The 27296-nt window shown below is 43.1% G+C and overlaps 1 protein-coding gene across 1 annotated transcript in view; it reads right to left on the minus strand.

The window, feature by feature from the left end:
* The window catches only part of nr3c2 (nuclear receptor subfamily 3, group C, member 2), a 57450-nt gene that overhangs the window by 13115 nt on the left and 17039 nt on the right, over positions 1–27296 (minus strand). Inside the window, exons 3-5 of the mRNA XM_084687388.1 lie at positions 11089–11216; positions 3082–3198; positions 1706–2050 (exon numbers count right to left, since the gene is read on the minus strand). Coding sequence (XP_084543514.1) covers positions 1706–2050; positions 3082–3198; positions 11089–11216 — 590 coding nt within the window. The remainder of the gene's footprint in view (positions 1–1705; positions 2051–3081; positions 3199–11088; positions 11217–27296) is intronic.

Raw genomic sequence — 27296 nt, forward strand, 5'->3', positions numbered from 1 at the left:
GTTCCTATCATTGCTTGCATGTTCAGACCCGCGTTTGTTAGTGTGCGAGTCACATGGGGAAGATTGCCTATTAGTAAAAACTGTTTATACAAGACAAACCTTCATGGAGTAATTACCTGTACTTGTTGTACAAGAATCCCCTCAAGGCATCCAGTTTTATTGGTCTGTTGTCTATGCTGCACCATAAATAGACGCTCGCAGGACACTTGCCAAACTCTCAATCAAACTTGTGCTATTTACTCATCCTCATGCTGCAGGCCTAGCTACAATATTGTAAGCCAACTGAGGACATGTCAAGTGACTTGATAAATAGCTTAGGGACTATTTCAGTCGATGCGTGTCAATCGTCATCCATGTGCCGCTGCCAAGCACAGAGTGTCACAGTATCAATTTATTGTTGAGTTTTGGTATGTGGCTTGTTGCTACTGTACACCTTGCTCTCTCTCTCTCTTTAAATCCTCTCCCTACTTAAGGACCTTGGTTTGGTTAAAACTAGCTTAGCTTGGCTGTGCATAAGCAGCTGTGAGAACGAACAATCAATATTCCTTAGGCTGTCGAATAATCAAAATGTTAACTTACTTGGACCCCTTAAGTACTTTTATATAGATAATATAGGAAATGTGCCTTTAGAAATCAAGTTGGATGATGATTGAAAACAATCTTGTAATGACCTTGTTGGTTGGTCATTGCATGTCAGTGATTATGCCAAGTAGCTACCTTCTACCACATACTATGTTTTCATGTACCAAAGGACAAGCAGTCTAATGAAAGGGAGTCAATGTGGGCCAGCCTGCCGTGATGGCTTGCACATGGTATTAGCATAGCTTAGTCAAAATGTAAACCAGTAGCAACGCCTCTGCTTTGAAAGTCAGAGGCTCTTTTTTTGACCCTACTGTCTGTCTGGGCTTTCTATTTATACACCCGGATATGGCAAGGAGACACCCTGGAGGTATCAAATATTTGCAATACAGCAAATTAAATGGCTTCAAAGGGCTACCTGTGAGGCATCTTTTGAATATGTCACTGAGAGAGGTGGGGAGAACCGGTTCACCTCAATTTGAAAGTTTTCTTGTCCACAATATGTTTTGTTTTTGTTTAGTTGTTTTTTGGCATTTCACTTTTTTGTTTTGTTTACACAAGACAGGGCTGTCTGCATTGGTATAAACGAGTTTCTATTTATGAATCCTAATCTTGATTAGATTCCTGCGTTAAATAAGATTCCCATTTCTAATCTTGTTAAAACCTTGCAGAATAATTTACCAGCATTATAAGTTAAATTGTATCATGTTATGTGTGTTAAATAGACATAACCGATGGTGCCCGTACATAGTATACTATTTGGCTTCTGCAAAGTACCTTTGCAAAATTCTATCATTCTGTCTACAGTAAAATGAGAGAAAACCTGTCCAGCGATGGCGTTTTGGGTGCAACAGTTTTCTATTTTAATTAGTTATTTCCTGTTTAGGTAAATCAATCACTACTTGTAGAAGGGATCCACATAATGATTACACGGTAAAACCAAATCTACAGTAGCATCAGCTACTCCTCCAGCTACAGTATGTAGGGCTTGGGCCAACACATTTCCATTCACTTCCTTCTAACTGATACCATGTTACAGTTAGCAGGTGTGTGTGTGTGTGTGTGTGTGTAAACTCTCACATCCAGCGATTAAACCATCCCTCTAAGCTCTTCCAATCCCACTAACCTGGAAGTACTTTGGCCCACTTGACCATGCGTATCATCTGCTTGCCGGCCAAATGGTTGAGGCTGGACAGGAGGTGGTCAGTGGTGTCGGGCTGGGTGTTGTCATAGCCAGAGTACACTTCCTCAGGTTCGATCAGCTCCAGGACGCTGCAGATGGACGGTGGCAGGAAGGGGGTTACCACCCCGGGGCCGTGGGGGACCAGGGCGCCGGCCACACCGGTGTTCAGCTCTTTCTCTGAGGACAAAAAGCTCCCGCCGCTGCCCGGGGTCTGGCCGTCCTTGGCACCCTGGTGGGAGGGGTCGTCGCTCACACCCTTCAGTTTGCCCAGCTTCTTGGACTTGCGCGCTGTGAGGGAGGCAGTGTATGTTAGATGTATGTCGCAATATCTGGCTGTAGTTAATACAGTTAGAACTGGGGGATAACTGATTATCAATCAGACAAGTGGAGTGAAAGTGGTGGTGTGTGTGTGTGTGTGTGTGTGTGTGTGTGTGTGTGTGTGTGTGTGTGTGTGTGTGTGTGTGTGTGTGGGAGGAGGGGGGTCAGCAGCAGCCCTTTCAACAGAGTCATGTGTCTTTGGTTATAACAAATTCTATAACACTTTTCTTTTCACCGGTAGGGAACAGGCATAGGATTCTGCAGTGTCAACCTTTTCAGAGGAAAAACTAATGTCACTGTTGCTTTTATCCCCTGAGGAAGTAGCCATTCTGGGGAAGTTGTAACTTTTAAGGGGAATGCGTGTTCGGATGTGAGTCAGGACTTTAGAGACTGCTCATTGTTGAAAACATACAGTAGTTAAGCTGGGAAGGGATACCAAAACAATAGGTCTGTATAGTAAATTGCGTAATGGTAAGGGGGGGAAATACGGTACAAGATATTGTCTGTTGGGGTTGTCTGTTCCCTCCACGCAGGGCAAGAGGAGTCATATATTATCCAGTATATAACTTGTATGTGTACATTTACCAAAAACAAGTTGACACTATTTTGACATTGGCGGTCTAAATTAACCATTACATACACTTGACTTAGGTAAACTTGACAAAACGACGATCCTAAGAAAACTTCTGCACGTATCCACATTGCTGTTTACGTTTAGCTAAGTCGCCTACACGTTATGCTTTCTACCTTAACATTCCAAAGCCCCCCCAATATTCAATCATCACCCAGCAAAACCTAGAAGTCTTATGGGCAGATTTCACACAAACGTTATGACAGCACAAGTATTTTTTTTTCTTCATCAAATTTTTCACCTTTTCACCTTTCATCAGCAGAGCGAGATACGCAAGAAAATGCTGACTCAAACGATGAGTCATAAGACGCTGATGTGGAGCAAGTAGTCGAGTTGGGGGGGGGTAATGTGAGCAAGAACTGTGCCATACCTCCCAGGTTCATCCCAGCCTGGAGACACTTCCGTACACGGCACGCAGGGCAGTTTTTCCTTCGAATTTTATCGATGATGCAGTCGTTCCTCCCGGCACACAAGTAGTTGTGTTGCCCTGGGGAAACAGAGACAGGAAGTGCTCTTAGCATAGAGACACATGCAAGGCAACTATAATGGGGGGAAAAAGGTTCATTATAGTATTGTGAGGGAGGCCAAAGAACGCCCTCATTAGTAACACCTGATACACAAAGACTATTAATTATGTCAGTGAGCTACACAAACCCCTTTAGTGTAGGACCATATACACTCAAAGACATCTTAAATGTAGTATCTCAAAGAGAAGATGCAGAGCAGTTCTTCCTTTCAAGTTTCCAATGTCGTACATGACACATGAGCAAAGGGACTATTCCACTGTGGTATTTCCTTAAGAAAACACCCTTGATGATTTCACTGAAGGATCTGGGGCATGTGCGTGAGGGAAAGCTATGGAGAGAAAAAAGAAAAAGAAGACTATATCTAATTCATGCACCAGAGTTGTTGTTTTTTTTTCCTAGAATGCGTTGAAGCGGAGGTACTGGCCGTGGTTAGGCTAGTGTTGACAGTGATGCTAACGTGGTGCGAGTCCCTCCTGCCTCCCTGTCTAGCCTTCAGCCAAACTCAATGATCTCCCATTTCAGAGGGCTTCCTTCCGCTCCACTTGCTCCTCACTGTACGCCTCCTCTCCTCCTCTACACTTCTCCTCCCTCCGCCTCCTCCTCTTCTATCCCTCCGTCTCCATCCCTCTCTTCTTCCCCTCTCCACACGTCCGCCAGCCTCAGAGCGCCGCCCACGCAGAGACACACACACACACACATAGCTGCACGCACACAACGCGTATGCAAGTCCAGGGACAACCGAAGCGCTTGCATGGCGTGGTGGCGTCAAACACACTGCTTCTCTCACCCCTGCACACACACACCAGAGCTGGTATAATCAGGCAAGAAGGGAGGCACAAAAGACAATGGAAATGGGCACACACACATCAGGTCTGATTGAGTGCTTTAGCATCTTCAAGCACACGTTTGAAAGTATTTGTGCAGCCACGCGTGGATAGGGCCCATGTATTGAGTGTGTATGCATTAGAATTTGTCTTTCAGTGTGTGGGAGAGTGCGCATGCATGCATATTGCATGTCTGGATTAGTGTGAGACAGTTTTTGTGTTAGGTGTGTGTGTGTGTGTGTGTGTGCACGTTTGCATGGAAGTATGTGTGTGCATACAGAATTGTGCATCCCTGTGCATGTGCATGCGTCACTGCGTGCATGTGTATGCTTCATTGCACGTTTTTACTGTGTGTGTGTGTGTGTGTGTGTGCTGAAAGAGTGCTGAAAGAGTCTAAGTTGTTGTAGGGACCAGGAGAAGCTGTGCAGTGTGTGTGTGTGTGTGTGTGTCTGAGTGTTGCCAAACTCCAAGAAACTGAACTGCAGGGGGAGAGGCAGCAGCTGTAGTCCAGCCTCACCACTATTTCTGGCAAAGTCACATGACCGTTACATAAGCCCATTTTTCTTGCTCTGAAAAACAGTAAACTGCGACACAGGAAACACAACGTCGACCCACCCCCCTCTCGGCCCCCGCCCCTCTCTTGCTCGGACAGAGCCAGCCAATTGTCAGTTGGGAAAACACTGCAACCCTTCTGTCGAGCGTCCCGACTCGTTCCCAAGAGTCGTGTTAATAATTGTCTAATACCGCAGAAATGCGCAAATTCTCATAAAGTCAATTTTTTTTAGGATATGTTGTGTGTCTGTGTGAAGCAATGTGTTAGTATGCATCCACAAAGGCATGTGTCAGTGTGTTTCTAACTATATCTGTCTGTTTCTAACTATATCTGTCTTTCCAAGTGTGTGTGTCCTCCCTCTGAATGAGGTCTTTTGTGTTTCTCAACATTTACCAGAGGTGCTTTTGCTGATAAGCAATGCATTTCCATGTATTGCTTCTCTGGACAGTTTGTCTGTTTGAATGCTTGTTTGTTCAAAAACTCATGCAACTTTGTGCGTTTGTTTTCAAGGCAGCCTTTCCTGAAGTAATACACATTTTAATGGGACATCATTATTACTTTATAATGCTTTTCATACACAAAGGAAGCAATGACATCTTATCATGGAATCTTAAGAAAATTATGTACTTTACATTTGATCGATGCATTCCTCCCCCAAAATTGTATTTTGTAATACAATTATTATTATCTTGTAATATTACTGGAATTAGGTATTTATCAGAACATTTATACCAGTACCCACTGGTAAGTACCTTGAGGAACAGTTGACCATTTCAGAACATGGCAACCCTGGGACTTCATTAATGGAGTATACCCATCTCTGCTTTTAGCCAGTGACGTCACAAACCTGGAAACCGCCTGCTGTGCAGAAAAAGTCAGCTTGTCAAGTCCTAGAGCAGTGCAGTTGTGAGGAGGTCCTGCTAAGGGAGAGAGAACGTCTTGTATGCAAGCCCCTGGCTAAGGAGCGGTGGGATTCTGATGTTGTAGGCTTAACTGAATGTTGTAGGCTACACTCAATGTTGTTGGCTATGCTGCTCAATGTTGTTTTCGCTATACTCAATGCCTGACAGTAGGCAAGCCATCAGAAGAAACCATAAATATTGCTTTCAAGCTTCACCAAGGTGTCGTCTGTCAGAAAAGCATACAGTATGACATCCAGGATGTACAATAATATTGTTGAACTTTGAACAGTAGGCTTTTATTAGCTGGGGTTATAGTGTGTAACTAGGATAACGCGTGAGAACTGCAGACATTTCATACATGGTACAGTCATTTGATGCTATTTTATGTATTTGTACTGAGAAAGCTGCACTGATTTAACAAAGAGGTCAAGTCGCTTCCCAGTTTTATCTTTCCTCTCATTCTCTCTCTTATCTTTCCTTCTCTTATCTTTCTCTGTCTCTCCCTCTTTTCATCTCTCCCTCTCTAGCCTACTCTGACTAGCCCAAATTAGCCAATATTCAGTTTGGACGTCCATGAAAGAGCTTATTTAATAGATTTTCTATTTGAGGAAGAGCCACTCTCCTGCCGCAGCTGTGGTTTTCAGAAAACGCTAGAAAGTTAGTCAAGTTCAAGACAAATCAGAGTAAATGGCTCTTATCTTCCACCACCTAAATTGGTGCACAAACGTCCTTTTCCATCTCCTGTTTCCCATTGCCCCCTGATGCAAACACTGTAATCATCACTTCCTGTTTTGGTGGTTTTGGACTTTCCTGTTCCTCACCTCATCAGGTGCTGAGTCACCTGAGTCACAGGTGCTCATCATGAATGTCATTTCATAAATATTCTCTTGTTTTGCAAGTAGTTCTGTGCAATTTTATACTGTAGCTCTTGCAGATACATGTCTGGTCTAATTGCACGGGTGGCACATAATACATGGTTTGTCTAACTTGATATATGAGGTGCAGACTAAATAATGAAGACAATGAAGACAACATGCCTTTGAACAAGTCTAAGATATCAACTTGCCACACGGTACACGCACACAGCACATAGAACATACATACAATAATCAACAATCAACCGACACGCAAACACACCAAACCGTATCAACAGCAAACCGATCGCTTGTGAAAACACAGATAAAAAAAGATCAGATTTGGTGTCCTATTTGGTTAAACACAAAAGATGTATCCTGCCAAGCACCGCCAACCCATTTTGCATTGATGTCAAAGAACAAAGGTATGGCATCGTTTGAGGAAGAGATGGTTTGATATTATTCCCCCTCTCAGTGCCACAGGGCCATGCACGTGTGGCTTGGTTTACCCCAGGCCAAGGTCAATTAAGGACACTTGAGGTTTGTGTGTTCAATAATTCAATTGCTCAACCTATGAAATATAGCCATTATGATGTATTTTCATTTGCTCCCATTTCACTGTGAGGCAAAGGCAAACCTTAAGAGTGTCTACTGTGGCTTTGGGTTTTATGTTCTGTCAGCTTTGGGGACCATCGTCAGACACACTCTGAAGTCTAGCCAGCACCCTCCGCCCCCCACCCTGACACACAATATCCTATACATGTTTATTTAGGTCAGGTGTATCAAAGTCCTTTGCCATCAAGACCCTGTACTGTTGTTCTAACTGGTCTTCTGGATTAAAGTACAGGTGGGCCACCGCAAGCTGCTTTTCCTTAGGGTTATTATTTGTGGGTGACACACTTAAATTTAGGTTGTGGTATTAATTCCAGTCTAAAGCAGATTGTATGGATTGCTCTAAAGCCCGCCCTGGGACTGTTGGTTATCCGCAATACCAACCATACGTTCATGTTTTAGATTTCTTGTTATTGGTGGCCGTTATTGTGGTCGCATAAACATTCAGAACTATTATGCAGGTTTGGAATGTGCTGTGTTCAATTCCTTCAAATGTTCGAGCCTGTTCAGGCTTATGGCATCTGTTTCCAGTGTTGCGGAAAGTTCCAATTTGTCATTCATCTGTTTCTGTTTAACGTGTGTGCGTGTGTACGATATAACAGTGATCCCAGTAGTGTGCTGACTATGTTAATCACCTTATCAAAGGACATTATAAACATAATTGAAGGGTTTTAGAGACCATGGCTAACTTCCAAGCTGCAGTTATTTGATACTCACACCCCCCAGGCAACCCTAACCTTCTGTGATGTAGAATTGAGGGAGGGGGGTGGGGGGGGGACATTCTCCTGGAACTATATCTCATTGGTACATTGGCACATCACTCAGTGTTTAAACTGTACCAGGCTTGTCCTCAGATGCCCCATGCAGGAGAGGCGGGACAGATAGCACATCAGCGTCATGGTAACCAGTCTCCAGCCAGCCTTTAACAAGGCTGGTTGTTGTCCCTGTAAACTTTGCCATTCAGTGTTCAGTTGCTTCCAGCCAAATAGAAAAAGATTTCACTTAGATGAGTACATCTAAAACCAAGCCACGTGATATTTTGGGGAAAACAGTTAGCACAGAATAGTTAGACTGTCAAAGTTTTCCAACTAGCCACATAGAGACCGGATACAACTGGCTTGTATCTACACGTGCCCGCACACACACACACACACAAAGATCCACAGTGGTGGGTTGAGTGGTGGGTAGTCCCCTAGAAGGTGAGAATGTAAATTATTGACAGAAGATAAACATCTATTGTTAAACATTGTATCTGTGGGAAAAAATGTTAGGAATCTGAGTATTTGTTTGTTAAAATAATTAATATATGTTTATACAGTACAAAGAGATCTAGGCTTGGTAAAATATAGTCTTCAGTACATTAACCAAAACCTCTTGAGTCATGAGCAGCTGTGGCTGGACTTTCCATAAAGAATGCATTGTTTGCTCATTTGCATTGAGAAGACAATACATCATATCGCCTTGAATAAAAGATACACGCTAGATTACACTGATGCAAATTTCAAATGTAGTATCCCTGCAATGTGGATCTCTGTAGCACAACTTGAGATTAGCTCTGAATGAGAGAACAACGGCTAAGGAAAATTGTCTCAGAGTGCTAAACCTGCCATGACAGATTGTCACGGGTGGCGAAGAAAGCTGGTCTGGTAAAAAGCCCAGTTGAAATGTAGTGTTATTGAGGATTTCTTTAAGTCCAAAATATATTGGTATTGTGTGGGACTATTGGTTTGCATTGTGCCAGGAAAGCCTAATTGAGCACCACTTTAGTTAAGTTAGTTACAGTATTTAGTTAGCTAGCTAGCTAGTTAGTGGAATTTGAAATAGTATTTGACTAAAGGAAAAGCTCTCTCTGGAAGATCTTCTCTACCTTTGGTAGGCCACATGCAATGTGAAGTCATCTCCTCGGCATGGTTTAACACATGCTAGCCAACACATACTAGTCAACACTTGCTAGTCAACACATGCTAGCCAACACATGCTAGTCAATTAGCTTCATAATCAAGTCTGAGTCAGTAGAACTGGACTAATGAGCCTGAACAATCTTGGAGGGAGACTGTTGTTAGCCAAGTTTTGCAGAAATGAAGTGTGATTATTCCCCCAGCTGCACTGATGCCCGAGCTGTGAAGTCACCTCTCATATCTCACCCACAAAAGCCTCAGATTTTTGTGAGCGGAGGAGGAAGGAGGGAGAGGAAGGAGTGGAACGTCTACTCACATCCCCACTTACACTCCTTCAGAGCTCACTGCTGACACATCGCTTCAGCTCATTCTCTTTATCCCCCTCCCCTTTCTCTTTCTTTCACCCTCTCCTTCCCCGCTCCCACCCACTCACTCCATCTCTGCCCCTACATTCTGCCTCTATCTCCCTCCACTTTACTTCTGTCTCCTTCCTTACTTCCCATCCTCCCTTCTGTCCTCTATCTGTTTGTACTTTAAATAGGCCCCCCTCTCTTTGTGCTACCTTTCTCTCTCCATTCAACCTTTTTCCTTTTTACCTTTTCTCTATTTTGTGTTTGCAGCTGACTCCAGGTCAGGTGAGGTAACTGAAGCACCAGGAAACTAGCGCACCTCTTTGTTGGCATGCGACATACATGGTGGTGTGCAAGCTCACCCTTGTCAAGTCCTTAGCCCCACAGGGATGTTTAGTAGCTTGGAATCCTGGGAATAAACTGGGATCTAGTGTACCAACAAAGTACTTCATTAGCTTGCACCTCGTGCTAAATGAAGCATAGAATACATGTCAATCCCCCTAAATGGTTTCTTCAAGCTTGTATTTTTGCTCTGTGTGGTCACAGAAGAAGCGTACCATACATGGAGAATGATATGGAGCGTAAGGACATAATAATGTTGGGTGTAAGTTGATTGAACAAGATAATGAGACAGTAGTTGGTTCAATTGGAGCTGTGGGAGTGAGATTCCACATACGTCTACCTCTTCTTGGTTGGCACTTTGCTCTAAGCATATCCAGTGTGTTTGAGCATAGATCTGTGGACAATAATAACTCAAATATTTTAATACTATAATAACAAGAATAACTAAGCTGAAGAGACTGGGGAATTCATCCATGAAGTAGATTCTCACAGACATCTATGACGGAACACAAATCCACAGAGATTAATTTGTCATTTGTGACTCCTTCCCTTTAGGCACACTTGGAGCAGAACGATGGCATTTCTGATTCGATAAGCATTGGGGGGCATAATTCAGTTTGGAGGGCAACATATTGACTGTAAATGTCATCGAATTAGGACATGATTTGATAAGACTTGACTGTTGTTCCTCTCAAGATTTGGGGAAACACCCTCCAGGACTGTGGCTGGTTTGCTGACTGGCTGACTGCCTGCCTCATTGTGTCTGCTTGTTTGGTTGCTTTGCTGAAATGTGTGAGTGTGTTTTACATTCAAACGCTGCCCTAAAATGAGTTAAGACCTATGCCTCAGGAAAGAGGCAGAAATAAAATGCAGATTTTTAACCTGGTGATTTCCTGTAGGCAAAGATGAAGTATAGAGCAGTAACCAGTAACTGCATACTGTGCATGAGGATGTTAATGGCTGTGCATTCAACCTGGGCTATAAACATTGTAAAATACAAGTCAAGATGTCCAACTCACATATTTAGAATAATGGTTCTCTTGATGAGAGATATCATTCTAGAGCCAACCCACCCGTTTGGGGGCAAAAATACTAAACTCACCTACATCAGTTTATGACCTTCTACAAAACCTGGTCTGAAAGCCTGCATGAACTGACTGGGGAATATAAACCATTTCTGTGCAAGTCTTCTGCACTTTTTTGCCAACTGTCACATGGATATGCAGCAGCGTTTTCACCTGCTGCTTCAAATAAAGGGGTTGGAGTACAGACACAACCCAAATGACTATTATGGTTGCTAATTATTGTAATGCTATAAAGCCACCAACAGCATGTAGGCTTTTAAAAATAATGTACTGTTTTTTTTTATTTATGGCATAATCGTTATACAGTTTGAATTCCACACACAGACCTGTCATTTTGAAGAGGGCAGTACCAAGTGTTTACACTTAAACTCCAACCAACAGTAGACGATCGTTGTTGTTCTGATAATAAACGTCAAATTATAAACCATACCTTCTACTGCTCTCTTGAAGAAGACTTTGCAGCTGCCGCATGTGACCACTCCATAGTGACATCCCGAGGCTTCGTCCCCGCACACCAGACACACCTTGGCAGTTGATGACGGTTGCCTCAGCGATGAGCTGTGGAAGCAGAAACACATAAAGACATGTCCTTTAGCTTCATCGCAAAAGCTATCGCCGAACCAAAATAAGGTCAAACGGCAACATTATGAGGCTGATGTCTGGAACGCAGTGGAACGTTCCCACCCTAGACGATGTGCAGGAACGTTTCTAGTCCTTAAGGGACATGCCAACCCAAAACAGAAGGGGTTAGCGCTGCTAGAGTTCTAGTATAACCCTGGTAAGGAGAGTTGACACCGACCGTCATCATTAATGAGGTGACCAACAGGCTGATAAAAACAAAGATCAAAGAGGAGAAAGATGAGCGGAAAATGACCTTCAATGTCACATTTAGATTGAGAAAGATTCAACTAGATACTTGAGATAGAACATGAGACAGCAGGGACATGAAATTGCATTTAACTGCATGAAGCAGGCTGTCATACTACTATAGCTGGTATCCAGTAGGTCAAAGATGAGGAGTAACAACACAACGCCTGTTTGTTTTTTCAGATTTTCACTCCCCACTGTTTATCTGTCTGTTTTGACTGTGGTCATGGGTCAGAGAGATAGGGTTAGGGTCAAAATAAACAATGGATCTTTGTACCCAGAGCAAAGTAAACACAGACACCTGAAATAATCAGCACATCTTAAGCACAAAAGCTTTCATGGTCAAAGGTAAGTACAACACTGGAGGATGTCAAGACACATTTTAGCAATTTTAAAGGCACAAAATGTAGTTTTGTCTAGTTAGGGGTTTAGGCTTTAATTACATAAATTTGAAAGGAACATTAGCTAGGGAGTTTAAACAACTCTGTTTAATACTCTTTTAAGTACCACAATACTTAACCCTAAGTCTGGACATCTTTAGGGGATGAACACGTTTCTTTATGAACTGTTTTTGTTTTGACTGCCATTGAGGAAAGCCAGATCAATCAGCTGACCTATTGTCAGGAGAATGCTACTTCATGCTCAGGGCCAGGCTCATTGTTTACATCCTGTTCTGTTTCTTAACACACAATCTAGTTAATCATCCTCAGGGGCCCAAAAGTTAAACCCGTTATTGAAGACCAAGATAATGACTTAGTCATAGACCGTCCGGGTCTCCATTTACTGATGACACATGTAACCGTCTTGACCCCTCTGTAACAAGTTCAAGTATTTTATTGTCAGATCAACAGAAGTTCAGACTGGGCACTGAAATTCTTCGGACAAGACAACGCAAAGCAACCTAGCATAACATGGAATATGAGTACTCAGAACATAGATTACACCTATGATAAACTAAAATATAATATAATAAACCTCCTAATATACAAAGTTATGTATAATATGTTATACTAAACCTCTAATATATATATTTACCTATACTAACCTAATTACCTATACTAACCTAAGACAAGTGGGGTACAGTTATAGCAAAATTGCTGATGCAACCAGCAGCTGAAAGTGCAACCAGTGGCTGAAAGTGACAATGGCTAGTGAGAAGTGTCAACAGTGTATCAATGTCCATATCAATGTTCATTCAAAAGCCTGATGGCCCTTGGAAAGAATCTGTAGTCCAGTCTTCGTGTGCGAGACCAAATGCTTCAGGATCGCCTGCCAGAAGGTAACAGAGTAAAAAGACTGAAGGATTGGTGGTAAGAGTCTCTTAGAATCCTGCCAGCTTTCCTGAGGCATCGTGTGTGGTAGGTGTCCTGTAGGGCAGGGAGCTTCCTGCCAATGATGAACTCAGCGGACCTGACCACACTACGCAGGGCAACACTGACGCTTTGACCACCTTTTCCGTGTGAGCAGACCAGGTGAGATCATCGCTGATGTTTACCCCAAGGAACCTGAAGCAGCTGACCTTTTCCCACTTCGGTTCCAATGATGTATACGGGTGCATGCTCCTCCTCCTGCCGCCTCCTACAGTCCACAGTCAAGTCAAGCACAGCCTAAGAATGCTTCCCTTTTAATTTGCCATTACTAATTGCGACATAACTCCACCTATTTGTGAGGCAATTTATGTAAAGTGTATTATGCACACAAAAAAAGTCAATTCAGGACACGTGTGTTCATTAGTCAGTCAGCCAATTGTATTCAGTCATTGGAGAAAAATGCGTGAGTCCATGAGTGCTTATGTAATTAGCAAAATCAGGTTCAAATGTATAATTTAAGTGACATCCCTCCATTAAATCAATCTCCCAGATCCCCAGAGTAAGAGAAAGGGATGGATCTGATGGAGGAGAGGAGAAAGAGAAGGAAATAAGTATATTTGGTAGGTAAGGTACCCAGGCGAACTTCCCAAAATATTTTTGGGCTGACTCAGTTTAGCAGTAATTGATTGTTGTCCACTGAAACCTGACAGTTTCTTTCTCCAGTTTTCACAACAACGATTTTGTGTATCGCTCTGAAAGTGACCCTTTGAGTTGGTGGCACATGGCTTACAGGTCTTAGTGAAGGATGTAAACGTACAGCAGTGCAGTATGCAGAGTCTTGAACAGCACATATTAACAATCTGTATAAGAAGTTCAGATGGCAGAGAAATATAACATCTGGTGCTGGTACTTGGAACGGGCATCTCATAACAACAAAGTCTCAACAAAAGGGTTTTGTTAGTTATTTATACGATGAATGGAAGCTACAGTACATTGACCCTGTAGAAATGAACTATCCACAGACTGACAGAGATACACACACAAACGCACACACACACACACAAATAAGCCAAAACAAGAACAACTGAATAGGTACAAAAACAGGACATGTCGTATTAAGACAGCAGCAGCAGCATCTCCCCTACCGTCTTTCTTGCTTAATTACCCCTCTCTCATCTCAATCAATAACACGCAAGGTGATTGTCTGGTTAGCATTCTCCCAACATCCCTCATCAAATGAGCTGTCTTCTCTTCCAGACACACACACACACACACACACACTTTCTTTCAGGATTGACTGTGGGGGGGATCTAAACCAACAGCACACTGAGATACAATCATGAGCACTGATCTAATTCCCCTCCGTCCATCTACACACACATTCAATTTGTTAGGGCATTTAGAGGAGTCTCTGGTGAGGTGTTTGTCTGAGAAGATCTACAGTATCTGGCAATGGGCCGTGTATCTGCGTTACTGTTTCATTTTTGATACGTGGGAGTTAGTCTGTTCGGGTGCAAGTTCACCTGTGCATTCTGGGTGAATGTGTTTCCTCCAGTCTACATACAAACTATGCTTCACACACACACAAGCTTCAAACTGGAACAAACAACACAGAGTTTCCGGTCCAGTCCGGTTGGCCAGTTGCTACCTCTGCTGCGTCACAATTAAAACCCAATACCCCTTGTCTTTCTCCCGCCCGCACGCCAGCCAGCTCACTCGCCAAGCCCGCCAGCCCCCAGACAAGGTGACTTCCCCTCCCTCTGCCTTGTATGTAGGTCATTCTCCCTCTCTGCTTATGAAACAGCCAGAAGCTAGCACACAGACAGCTGGGCTGGCCTGCACAGTGACTGTGCAGACTGAGGTGCATGCAGTTCTCAATAGACAGCGAGAAACAGGGAGAAAAATCGAGGACATTCAAATACTTGACTGCTCTAGGCATAATAATCTTTCTTTCTCTTTTCCTTTTTTGTCTTTCTTTCACTTGTTCTTTCTTTGTCCCACCTCTCTCTCTCCATTTCTCTCTGGGGAATAGGTGATATTTGAGGGTGCAAAGATTCTCAATGTGAGGAAGTAACTAAAGCAGAGTGTCTGTGTTCAGGGACCAGCGGGGGCCAGATGTGTGTGCTCAAATTCGAAAGCAGCTCTCTTTAACTAATCTGGATGTCACACTAGGAGCATACTCCGAATCGTTTACACATATGCCTCATTTCTCAGCCGCGCACAGAATGCTTAGTCAGCGCGGACTATCTCCAAGCAGAGGTCGGTTAGCCAGGCAAAGATTACTCAAATATGAGATGTTGGATGTATAGTCTAAGTTATTGTTTTACAAACCAAGGGGACGGGAGGATTAGCGCAAGAGTTATTCACATTTGGGTTTTAGCCCAAGGGATTAATACCTAGTCTCAATTTATTATATTTTTTGGTCGGCCCTTTCTCTAACCAAAGGGGGTTATTCTGCCCCCCCCCCCCCCCATGAGTGAGTCACTATGGATCACAGTCCAATAGGGACTCTCGAGGCAGCAAAGGGTCAAAGGTTCTCTGAACTTCGTGTCTAGGATACATTAGCCCTGTTGCCATGGCAACTGAACAGGAAGTCATAAAACAGACGGGACAAGGAGAAACACATTAAGGGGAGGCGTCATCCACAGGTTGCGAGCATAAATGCATTAGGGGTGAATTACAGGCCCTTAGATGATTTCACGGGCGATGAGAGTGGACAGGACAAGTACCAAGTGAGGGAATCGAACTTGCTGACCCACATAAGTATATTAGCATCACAGTGACAGTCAACAGCCACAGTGACCACAAAAGGAGCCTGTTGTACAGCAAACAATGCTGTTGTCATGCATGTGAGGCTGTCCCCACTCTCTCTGACATGCACACCCAGACACACGTACACCCTGTAGAGTGCCCACAGAGCATCCACTGTGGTACAGAGGGTGTACAGTGTAGAGGTCGGGGGGTTATGCTGATGTGTGTGGGGGTGTGTCATCCATGAGCTACATGTCAGATACACTGACCCATCGCAGAGGATTTTCACCGGGTTTCAGACAAGTGGATCAGCCTTTCTGAAATGAAGCACCCTCAGCTCTACAAACAATAGCTCCTGCGGTGCCATGTGTGTCTCTCTCTCTCTCAGTCTGGGTCAGCTAGAGCACTTATGTAAACCACACAGCCAAATGTAGACAAAGCTAAAGGTAGATTGGTTTAAAACCAACAAAAGGAGATAGACAAAGAGAGAGTGAGGGGAAGAGAGGGAAAAATGAGTTATATAACCACGGTGAAACAGTATAAACATCAGGGCAACGCCCACTCACCACCTCCCAAAGAGAGACGGAGGGTGGGGGGTTCTGGGTAATATACAGCAAGTAAGCTCCACCAGAGAGTAGCTTTTCTATCGAAGGTGACCCTGGCATGGGAGTGCTCCCTAGTACCCGAGCAAACAGACATATGATAGGCCTCTTAGTCCAGTTACAGTTGTGTCACAGTCAATTTTGAATCCCATTCCAATCTCATTTCATTTTGATTTAAGGAAGGGCCGAAGAGTTAGCTATAGACAAATGTTTGCTACATTTTTCAATGGGGGAAAAAAATATGAATCTCAAGTGGGCATATCATGGTATTATAAGGTCAATTGAAATAAAATGAAAATCTGCAGACTAACAAGGCTTTTGTTTGTGGTGTGATTCCATCTGTAGCCATAATTGCATTCCTTTTAGGAGCTTTTTTGGTTTGTTTGTGTTGCCTCATTAACAAACTGACTATACCTTACCTACAAACTTTCTCTGACCTTTTCCAATACAACATCTTGATTTTCTAGTTATTTTCTTTCTTGTTGTAATAATCCCGTTTGGCAGTCAGTTAATGTGCATATGTGATAGCATAATCGCTATCACCTGGATCTACAGTACATGTGTTGTACTGTCTTCAACCTCCAGTACTTTTCTTGCTAAATGTGTAGTAGTACACACTGGCACAAGTCGGATGGCACCTAGAGATTTCCCTCTCCTAACACAGGTAGAGGCTTCTTTTAGTGCTACACTGAATCTGGGTAACAGGCATCTGGCTGGCTCCCTCTCCGCAGGATACACTGGTAGTTAAAGCAGCAGTCTGAGGCTCTCTGCAGCTCACTGCACTGGCTTCAGTGCTGACGTTGCACAGCTGAGGTCGGAATGGAATGATAAAACGACGAAACGAGAAAAGAATGAAGTGTCTGTGGGATCTTTATTATTATTTATTTTTGATAAAGGCGACATTTGTAAGTAGCACACAACTGAGAAGATAATCAACAGCACATATTCAGATGATATTCATCTATCCCTGGGGGAGAGAGGGGGATGGGGTAAATAGAGTTTGTGGTAATTGCAGTGTCTCAAACTAAGCCTGAGGGACCAAGTCAACTGTCACAAGTAGTGAGCCGACCTTAGACCTAATCACCTGCATGAGATAAAACAACCAATCCGGGTTGCTAGTCTGCCAGCATGAATCTACCAGCAATGTGCCTGTTATGAGGCACATAGGAATATCTTGGTTGTCGGGAGTTCCCATAATTCTTGGCTGTCTAAAAAAAAAAAAAAAAAAAAGGGAGAGAGAGAAACAGAGGAAGGGGTAGTAATCAAATTCATACGGTATGATCTTAGTCATGTAATATGACTCAGTGTTCATTTATCAAGGTCTGCAGTAGATGTCTTAGCCATGTCTGGTCATGCGTCGTAAATGTACACTTTTATTACAAGATCAAGGCTTAAAAGAACGGCTTTACAGCACAAATCTGACAGATTATCTTGGTTTCCTCAGAAAACCTTTCACTCCCCATGTTAACATGTACATAAGTGGACAGGAGCTATGAAAACCTAGAATAATGGCCATGATTGCTAATTCTGACTAATTATTGCATCCTCCTATTTCTGTGATTGGACAAAGACCCGGTCTTGAACAACGGCCATTAAATAGAACAGCTATGTTGTGGCACTAAGACAGTGTCTTATTTTAGATTTGGAGGACAAAATCTCACAAGCCTGGTGCTGTGATCTATTAGTGAACTTGTTTTTTGTTGCTCAATTTCCAGGAACCTTTGCCAACTCTCCATACTTGGTATTTAATATGGGCAAAGCCAAGAATAGGTAGCTGGCAAACCTATCCTGGGTCAATTCTTAAGAAATAAACTATCAGGCATGAGCTGGGATTTTCCCAACATTGGAAATGGAGCAAAACCCCAAACAAGAGTTTTTGGTCCAAAACACAAGAAGGTTAAACAAATAATGGACCGTTAAACAAAGAGCGTCTTGTTGAGTCAAACACATATTTTCCTCCCTCTTGGGATGAAACCAACTGTACGCTATAAACGTACAGTAAACTCACAAACCCAAGTTGGTTGTACAGTAAATCTAACCAAACAGAGTTATGAGGCAGTGTTTTCTCCTCCTTTTGGTGTTACGCTGGCCTGTTTAGCCTAATCTGGCTTAGAAACCTGCACACAAACAGACCTACTTCAAAGCCACAGGACTGGAATTCATTTACAAGGGCCTCCAGTCTGCCAGATTCAGCAACTTGTGAACTTGTGACCTGGGCCTCCCCTCGCGTTGAACCTTCAAAATCCTTCCCCTCCCCTTTTTCCTCCTCCCTGTGACTGCTCCACAATCCACGGGCCTGCAGTTGGAAGCAACTGAAAGCCTGTCTGCTTGCCCACACCTGTCTCGCACACCTTCAACCTCTAGACACCAGCTTACACCAGTGAGGACAAACAGGAAAGGCAAATCCCTAATGTGTTGAGATTATCCATTGTGGAGAGGGCATGGGGGTTTCACAAGCTCATGTCGTCGTCCCTACCTTCTATTGGGACATCTGGGCACTTGTTTGCCCTCACCTTACTTAGCTGTGTAGGGGCTGGCTGAAGGAGGAGGGAGGAATGTGGTCAATGAAGATGAGCCTTGTGGTCAGTAGTGTTTGAATACAACACTTACACCCAAACTCTGATTTCCAGTGGCGCTACCACCTTTATTATTGACGGAGAAGCAGCATCCAACTTTTACTTGACTACATTTAGTCATTTAGCACATGCTCTTAGCAAGTAGGGTGAAGTGCCTTACCCAAGGATGCAACGTCCTTCCTGGCACGGCCAGGAATCAAACCGGAAACCTTTCGATTACTAGCCCGATTCCCTAACCGCTCAGCTATCTGACCCTAATGCCATCTGACTATGCTGCAACCTGACCCCAAGCCTCCTTGCTCCGTTACTGAGCTTTGAAGATTGCATCTGGGCTTTTGAGTTTGCTTTACGGGACAGTAAACAATGGCTTTGGCCCTGACAAGAGTGCAATCCCCTCGACTTGTCTGACAGCCAACTCTGCCAGCTGCAATTTATGAGTTTATGAAATAGTATCTCTGTCTTTCTTTTTCACATTTTGGCAAAGATGCAGATAGACCTTGCTGAAACAAACATTCAATGTTATCGATGTGTACAAACTGATGTTGCAATGTTTAAAACTTGATAAACAATACACTAGTAATGTGGTATAAGAATGTTCCTCAAAACACAAATGACACAGGGAGCTTGCTTACTAAGCCCCCGTAAACTATTAAGCATCTTATTTGTCTAAATTCAGTAATACAGTCTGCCCTGATACACATCACGTTCTTCATTGAAATACAATTCTTTTTGTGAAGAACCCTGGATTATTTAATTTTTTGGCCACAAAACAAATGTATGGAAGAAAAAAGCATGCACCATGATTTTTTTTCCCCCCCATAAGCGACCTTTTCTTCCCTTTTATCAGCATATTTTCTGAGATGTCCTCACTCTGAATCTAGGATAAAGCACGCTTGCACTGACACATGTTGCCAGCAACCCAACGCATTAGCTGTCACAAGCAATCACTGTCACCTCCAACCAGTCATTTGGCATTCTGCAGAGGCCGGAAGATGCATAGTACGGTGGTGGGTGAGTGAATTGTGTGGGGGTGGGGAGGGTAGTTGTTTACATAGAAGAAGCTATACTGTTGCCAACATGTTTTTTTTTCACCAATTGACAAGCAAATCTGCCAGTGGTGTTTATTGTATGTGTAGTTTAATGGTTGAGCGGTTGAGGGAAGTCACAGAGTATGAAACCACAACCACAAGAAAGAGAGAGGCCCGTGTGTCGCTGGCCAAGCCCGGGCTTCCTCCAGCTGGACAGCTGCCAGGTGGTTAGCAGAACAGGGCCCGGCACATTCTGCACGATAACTCCAGACCTTCTCAGGCCAGCCTCGCAGGCTTCCTATCAGACAGCTGTGGAGCACAATGCAGAGTACCCCAGTCTCTTTCACCCTCCATCCACCCTCACTGTCTGTTGCTAAGGTCAACTAGTCACAGCAAAATGGAGCCCTTCACTCCAAAGCAGTAAATGATCAGAATTGGAAGTGCAAATGGGAGACAATTTTCTCCAAAGTACTAGCTACAATTTGTTAAAGATATTCCGGTTCATGAAAGCATAACAGTCCAATTTGCTAACCAAAGGAGAGACAAAGAGTTCGGCATCTAGTAGGATTCAAATTTTTATCAGGGATTATACTGTATATAATATGTACAGAATTTTGTCCTCTGAATTCCACACCATCAAATCCTAAAGCAGCCTAAAAAGTACTAACCTTTTCATGCTTTAGTCAATGAAGTGAATAGGCAGACACGGCTAAAACAACAGTGGACTGGTTTATTCACCACTACAAGGCATCAGACACTGCTCATTATAATTTACAGGGTTTATTTCTGAAAAGGTCAACTTTAAGATTCTGACCCAGAAGCACAAAAGGTCTCAAAATGTTAAGGAACAAAGACGTAGAAGGTTGTGGGGGATAGGGGGGGCACACACACATTGGGGCCTTTTTGTCCTGAATGTAACCTTGCCTCTTGACCTTTTTGCAAATGAAGGATTACTTGGCCCAGATGGCCATTGGTCAAACAACTGCACACCTGCTGTCTCGCGTGCAGCAATCAGGTGTGTGCGAAAACACCCACTAACTAATCTAACTACATTACATGAAGTTAAAATGTGAAAATCTTATAGTCACATGTCTTAAAGTTCAATTTTTCACAGTTAAAAGTCCACAATGACTAATTAATAATGAGAGGATTATGCCTCTGCTGTGTTTGCGTGTAAAGCCAATATGAAATATCAGTCATTTTAAGAACATTTATGATTCTTATTTCAACCAGTCCCACACAATTTGGAATGTATTACTCTGCATAGAAATATCAAACAGAGAAGGTCAAAGTTGCACAAGAGTTAGAATGCCTTTTGGCACATGCAGGCCCGTTTGAAAGAATGTCACAGTGAAACACACACACACACACACACACTGTCTGTTCAGAATGCGAAGTGGTGATCCATCTCTGCTTTCCATGATCTGTCTGGTGTGCCTCGCCCGTTTGGCAGCACCCTGAGCCTGGGCAATGCCATTCTGCAAATCCCAGCTCTACCCAGGCACACAGCGGGCGTATCTCCATGGTCGGAGTACACGTTCACGCACCGCCTCACACATAATGTAGGGGCACATGTGTGGGCCATGTGCAGAGAGAAAGAGACAGAGAGAGAGAATAGTGATGGGCGGAGGGTAATGGGGGAGATGCTTTTCAAGAACGCACTCCATGCATTCTCCTAAAGGGGCAATGCTGCCTATCCCGGTTTTAAGGAGGGAGCCAAGAGATTTGGAACCATGGTCAAATCAGATGTAAAAGAAGTCAGCATTACTGTATGTGTGTTTGATTTAGCAGACACATCATTTTGACTATTCAGTGAGATTGAAAACCTCACAGTACATTTGTACTTTATTACAACAACAAAAGGACTCATCCTCCTCCGCCCCCCACAGAGAACGTCTATACCCCTTCACAGAAGACCCTCGAATACCAACGATAGGGTAAAAATAGCAACAATCAAGTTAGCCTTGAGCCCAGGTAATAGCATGGCCACAGTACAAACGCCTGGCTATAGATGTATATTCATGATTCAAGAAGCCACCTCTGACGGAAGAGGGAAAACGTGTCACCTTGGTGGGAGGGGCCGGGGCGCCTGTACTTAGTGAGCAATGTTAGCACGGTAGTGTGGAGAGTGGTCAGGAAAGGCGAGCTTGTTCGGCAATTTACTGGTTCTGGAGCACCAAAGTTGGGTGGGGGTGTGGATTTCAATATAAATCTAAGAATATGGTAAGTTGCTGTGAGGTGTGGTCTTTGCATGCACTGTGTGACCCTGCCGGTCAGACTGTACTGGAGGCATAGAGAGCCAACATTCCCGGTTGGACTCCTTATCTAACTATGTCTTTATGGGAAGTAGAAGTACTCTTGCACTGTAGGTATGCTTTGTGTGTTTACATAGTTGTGCATGTATGCATTCAATCTCTGTCTTTTCTGTGCTACAACCACTGATTAATAGAAATAGCTAGTAGAAGAACATCATGTTATGTAACAACCGAAAACACAATTATCTGGTAAGGCTGTCCCTGTACTTACACACACACTTTCTGTTTCTCACTTTCTCACACATACACATCCAGTCCAAGTCTCCCCAGCTGATCCCCACTGCATCACAATTCCTATCACGTCGCACTTTTAATGAATCATAACACCAGGCTTTGCAGCTCCTGACGCCCTGTTCAAATAAAACGCTCGCCCAACCAAACACTCCCGGGGCCCAGAATATCTCCCCACATTTTCCATCCAAGGCGAAATACTGTCAATTCAGAGTTTTTTTCCGTTTTTTTTCTTTTTTGCTCCCACCTTTCCTCGTCCTTTCTTCGCTGTCTTCTGCACACACTACATATCATTGTTCGAACCATATAATATTTGTGAGGATGAAGGTAAATACAAGACATCTTCTGCTTTCCTTATAAATATTTAAAAACAGTATAGATGTTTTGGGTGTGAAGGCAGAATAAAGGAATTTAGGAGGTGTGTGGGTTTCTTTGTTTAAATGGATAAGAACAAAACATGTATTTTTCAGGAACCATCCCCTGTCCAGACAGCAGGACAAAATGTGTACAATTTCAGAAGAATGGAGTATGGTAGAGTAGGTGGTGCACTTTTGGGAGTAGTCAGATTTTTTAACTTTTTCCACTTTTTCTATCTTGTGATGGTCCACTTCCTACAAGGTGATGCTCTGCTGAGCCTCTGATCAGTTTGGATTTCTGGTCATATTAATTACTATTTGTGAGTAGCAGTTTAGTCTCAATAGAGCTTGGGAGTGCTTTAACGTCAGTCCGACTGGATTTGTCCGCTGAACAAAGGATTTCCTTTTGAAAAGAGGGAGCTTTTGTGTGGAGGAAAATACGTTTCCATTCACCACTCCACTACACGTTGCGAAGCGCAATGTTGTTAATGACTGGCTTTACTGCGGTGAATAAAGCCCTAATTGGATCATGGGAGACCTTGCTACAAAGAGAAGACAATGGGAGGGATGGAGGGCTATTCTGCATGGATGTGTCAAACTATCATAACCCTACCTTATCCTTAGACCAAGTGATTCTTTTGGAACCGTGTTATAATACATTGACAGACACAGAGACAGCACTTCTTCAGCTCTGTGGACTTCGCGCCCCTAGGGCCCCTATCCGTCCATAGTGGTTTGCCAAAGAAACCCTGTCAAAACACTGTGTAAGAGTGTAAGTTAGGCTCCTGCGCTGGGATCGTCAGCCAAAGCACACAACACAAACGCACTCCGGCTACTCCAGCCAACCTAGAGGGAGGTGACAGTGAGCTTTTGAATAGGTCTAACTGCATAAAAAGCATCTCCAGGGAACTTGAAGGTCATATTTTCCATTTAGCAGCTCCCAGTCCCTCAACACGCATTAGCTTGCACAGTGAACACTGTACTTCCATGCACGTATTGTATGGTTCGTTACAATGATGGAACCTGTTGTCTTTGGTGAACTGCATTAGCTACCAATACCATTTTTTCTCTTAAGAATATTCTCTCCAAATATTGTCAGTACCGGCCCCAAATGCAGAAAATGTGTGAACCTACATAAGTTCCGGGCTTTTCTCAGCAGTTTGAGTATAATGCTTGAGTATAATGCTAGCAGGAGAGTTGCATACAGTATGAGTATACCAAGGCGACATAGAGTGCTGTCAATTAATTTTGAACTGCTGTTTCGCTAGCTACATTAGGATATTTTGCAGTCATAATACAAGAGCATAGTAAAATTAGCTATTTTTACTGGAAGTTTTAAAACATAACTTTTTCCTATTTTGGGTGCTGAAGTATTCCAATTCAAAATGGCTGGAAGGGAAACATGTTGCAGAGTGCTGTAGAACAGCTTTGTATATTTAAGGCTTTGCTGCAGCACCAGAGTAAATAAGTTAGTAACAGGCTAGACTAGCTTTTTGGGTGAAAAATGTATCTTGTCTCCAGTTCTCTATTTGATGATGTGTTAGTCAGGAAGAACAAGAAGGGCAAATAAATCGTTATGATATTGTATTAAGTTATCACAATATCCCACTATCAGAGCAAAGCGGCAGAATGTGAATCAGTACATTTGTTGTCTGTCTGCATATGTATTGATCAAGATCAACAGAGACAACAGTGACAGCATAGGCTACCTACAGTATTGCTAACCCCTCCTACATCTTCCTTGAATGTGTACTCCCTAAATCTCATCTGTTGCTTGGGCATGTCCATTCTTACATGCACGCACACACATGCTCTTCCATCCGTCTCTCAACACTCATACAGTCTGAGACCCATGGTCTGTCAAACATGACATAAGAAAAAATCCTGACACTTAAGTGTTGGACTACTCAATTCATTCTTGGATTGAGTAGTCCAAGGTAATTTCCTAATCTTCATCTTAATGACATGCTACTACTGTACATTATACAGAATAGGTTTGGTGTAGTTGTCTACCACTGGTTACAGTTGAGTCGAGGCAATATGCCTCCTATGAATAGAAACCCAACATATCAATTTTAGCGCGTAGCTAAATCAAAAGAAAAAAAAAAAGTATGGTAGCAACGTTGACAGATCAACAGATACGACTGTCCTACTTGTACCAAGACTAGACTCCACTGCATAGAGCTCTATTTAAAGACTGTTTGCTTTATTATGATAGCATCAGCTGTTATTAACGAGGAGGAAATGCGGAATAAATGAATTTGTCTGGTTCCCTCGCCATCGGCAACCCATCATGGAGCACGCTCACTGCAGATTTAATTGGTTTAGAAATCCTACGACGGCACTCAATGGAGTTCCATTTGTATTTAATTTTTTTACTCAAGGGAGGTAATTCTTGGTTTTATTATGGCATGGAAAGTGACATACCCTACAAGATCAGTTTGGAGAGTGAAGGCTACTCTATCAATACTCCAGTTTTAAATATTACAAGTGACTAATTATTTCTTGTATTGTAAAAAACAAACAAAAAAGGATTTAGATATAAACAGTTGGAGGGAGAGAGAGAGAGAGAGACAGAGAGAGAGAGAGATAGAGACAGAGAGAGCGAGAGAGAGAGAGAGAGAGAGAGAGAGAGAGAGAGAGATAGATAGATAGATAGATAGAGAGAGAGAGAGAGAGAGAGAGAGAGAGAGAGAGAAAGAGAGAGAGAAAGAAAGAAAGACAAACAGAAAGAAAGAAAGAAAGAAAGAAAGAAAGAAAGAAAGAAAGAAAGAAAGAAAGAAAGAAAGAAAGAGAGAGATTCTGGAATGGCCCAGGCCGGAATCCAAACCAGGCCCCTGCGTTTAGGTATTAGCCTTAGTGGTACATGCTCTTCCAGGGAGGCCAACCGGGCGCCCTGACTGTAAATCTTTCTGTCCTTTTCTCAATTTTTCTTCAACCACATGCCAGCATTTTGCCAAACTCATGGGTAGTACCAAAGTCTACAACAATTTTATTTTGATGCCAGCAGCCAACAATTAACTTTCCCCACGCAGGGCTTCTCAAATCAAGTGTCTCTCTTAGTGGCACAGAAATGGGTGACCGACAGAGGCTAAGTCTTCTTGAGTGGGAAAACTAATGTAATGTGCACAAGGTCAGTGCATTCGTGAAGGTAACTTTGGCTTCTCTCTCTCTCCCTATGTCTCTCTCTCTCCACTCATAACCTCCCCCATGTTTTTACTCTCGTTCTCTTACTCTAGTGATGCTTTGTTTCCTAAATCCCTCTCAAATCTTACTCTCACCTTCAGTCTTCAACTTTCTATCTCCATCTCTCACTTGCTCTCCTTGTCTCATTTTCTCCTCCTCCTTCGCCCTCTCTTTGTCTTCCACTCCTTGCATATTGAATGAAGTGCTCTTTGCTCAACACTTCAAGGGCTGGCTAAAGAAAGCCTTGCAGCGATAATTGGATTATTGAATAATCTGCAAACAAACTGAGTAACACACGAGATGGTGGATTAATATGAAATGTTTTCATTGTTTGAATGAGTGATGTAATCATTTTGACAAAAACAAATGTGTCCATTGTTAGTCCAAAGGTAAGGGGTCTCAAATCAGTAGTTTTCAGTATCAAAATGACCTGTTGTGGTGTTTGTGGTGATCAAACCAAAATCACGCATAACTATATTTAGCATGTAACTCATGGTTAATCCTCTGGATCATGCTCTGGTAAAAAAAAAGCTCTGGTAAAAAGAATTCTGCACCTTGCAAAATGAATATTGACTTGAAGCGAGTCAGCTTTTGTAACCTACCTTTCAATAAGCTGCACAGGGAGTGAGCAGATCATGCTGTATATGACTTGTGTGAACCCGGACTATATGCAGCTTTGCTAGGACTGCAGCCCAGCTCAGTTTCTAGGTCAAGTGAATAAATATTGGCAGTACTTAGCATACTTTCTCAAGTTAGAGCAGCAGCAGTGAAGAAAAAAAAAAAGTCCCGAAGTTGCAGAGGAACCTGTTTCAGCACCTTGTATTTTCTCAGGCATAGCGGGAGATCGAGCGTGAGCCTAAACCACCTCTGATGCACCGGGCCAGTGAGATGTTGAGGAAAATGACACATTGTAATTGACACATTAACGGGCCTTCAAACACAAATCCCCCTCCAGTATAATCGTAATATCTGGGTCTTTTTTTCATTCTTCCTCAAGACTTTCTCTCTCCCTCTCTCTCTCGTTCTCTCTCTCTCCTCTCTATCTCTTTCTCTCCCTCTCTCTCTCTCTGTCTCTCTCGCTCGCTCGTTCTCTCCTTCCTTCCATTCCTTTCCCCCTCCGTGTCTCCAAAGCCCGCATAACAGGCCTGCGGATTTAAGAGCTTAAATGTCAGTCTCATCAGATCAGTGTCATTCGCATTAAGAGCCCTAAGTACAATATAAATACTATGTAGGCCAATGTAGGCCCCCATTCAATCCAATTACGGCAAATGCAGGCAGTCTCAAGGAATCTATGAAAAAAATGTTGAAGAAATATTTTCGCTTAACCCATTTACACCGACTGGCAGAACCTGTGATTGATGCTAAGTTAGCTCTGTGGGCTGAGAAACAGCTGGAACAGAGCCCTGTAGGGTCTTT

Source organism: Hypomesus nipponensis, chromosome 22 (genome assembly GCF_054491055.1).
Source record: "Hypomesus nipponensis isolate SF chromosome 22, ASM5449105v1, whole genome shotgun sequence".
In the NCBI taxonomy this organism is placed as follows: Eukaryota; Metazoa; Chordata; class Actinopteri; order Osmeriformes; family Osmeridae; genus Hypomesus; species Hypomesus nipponensis.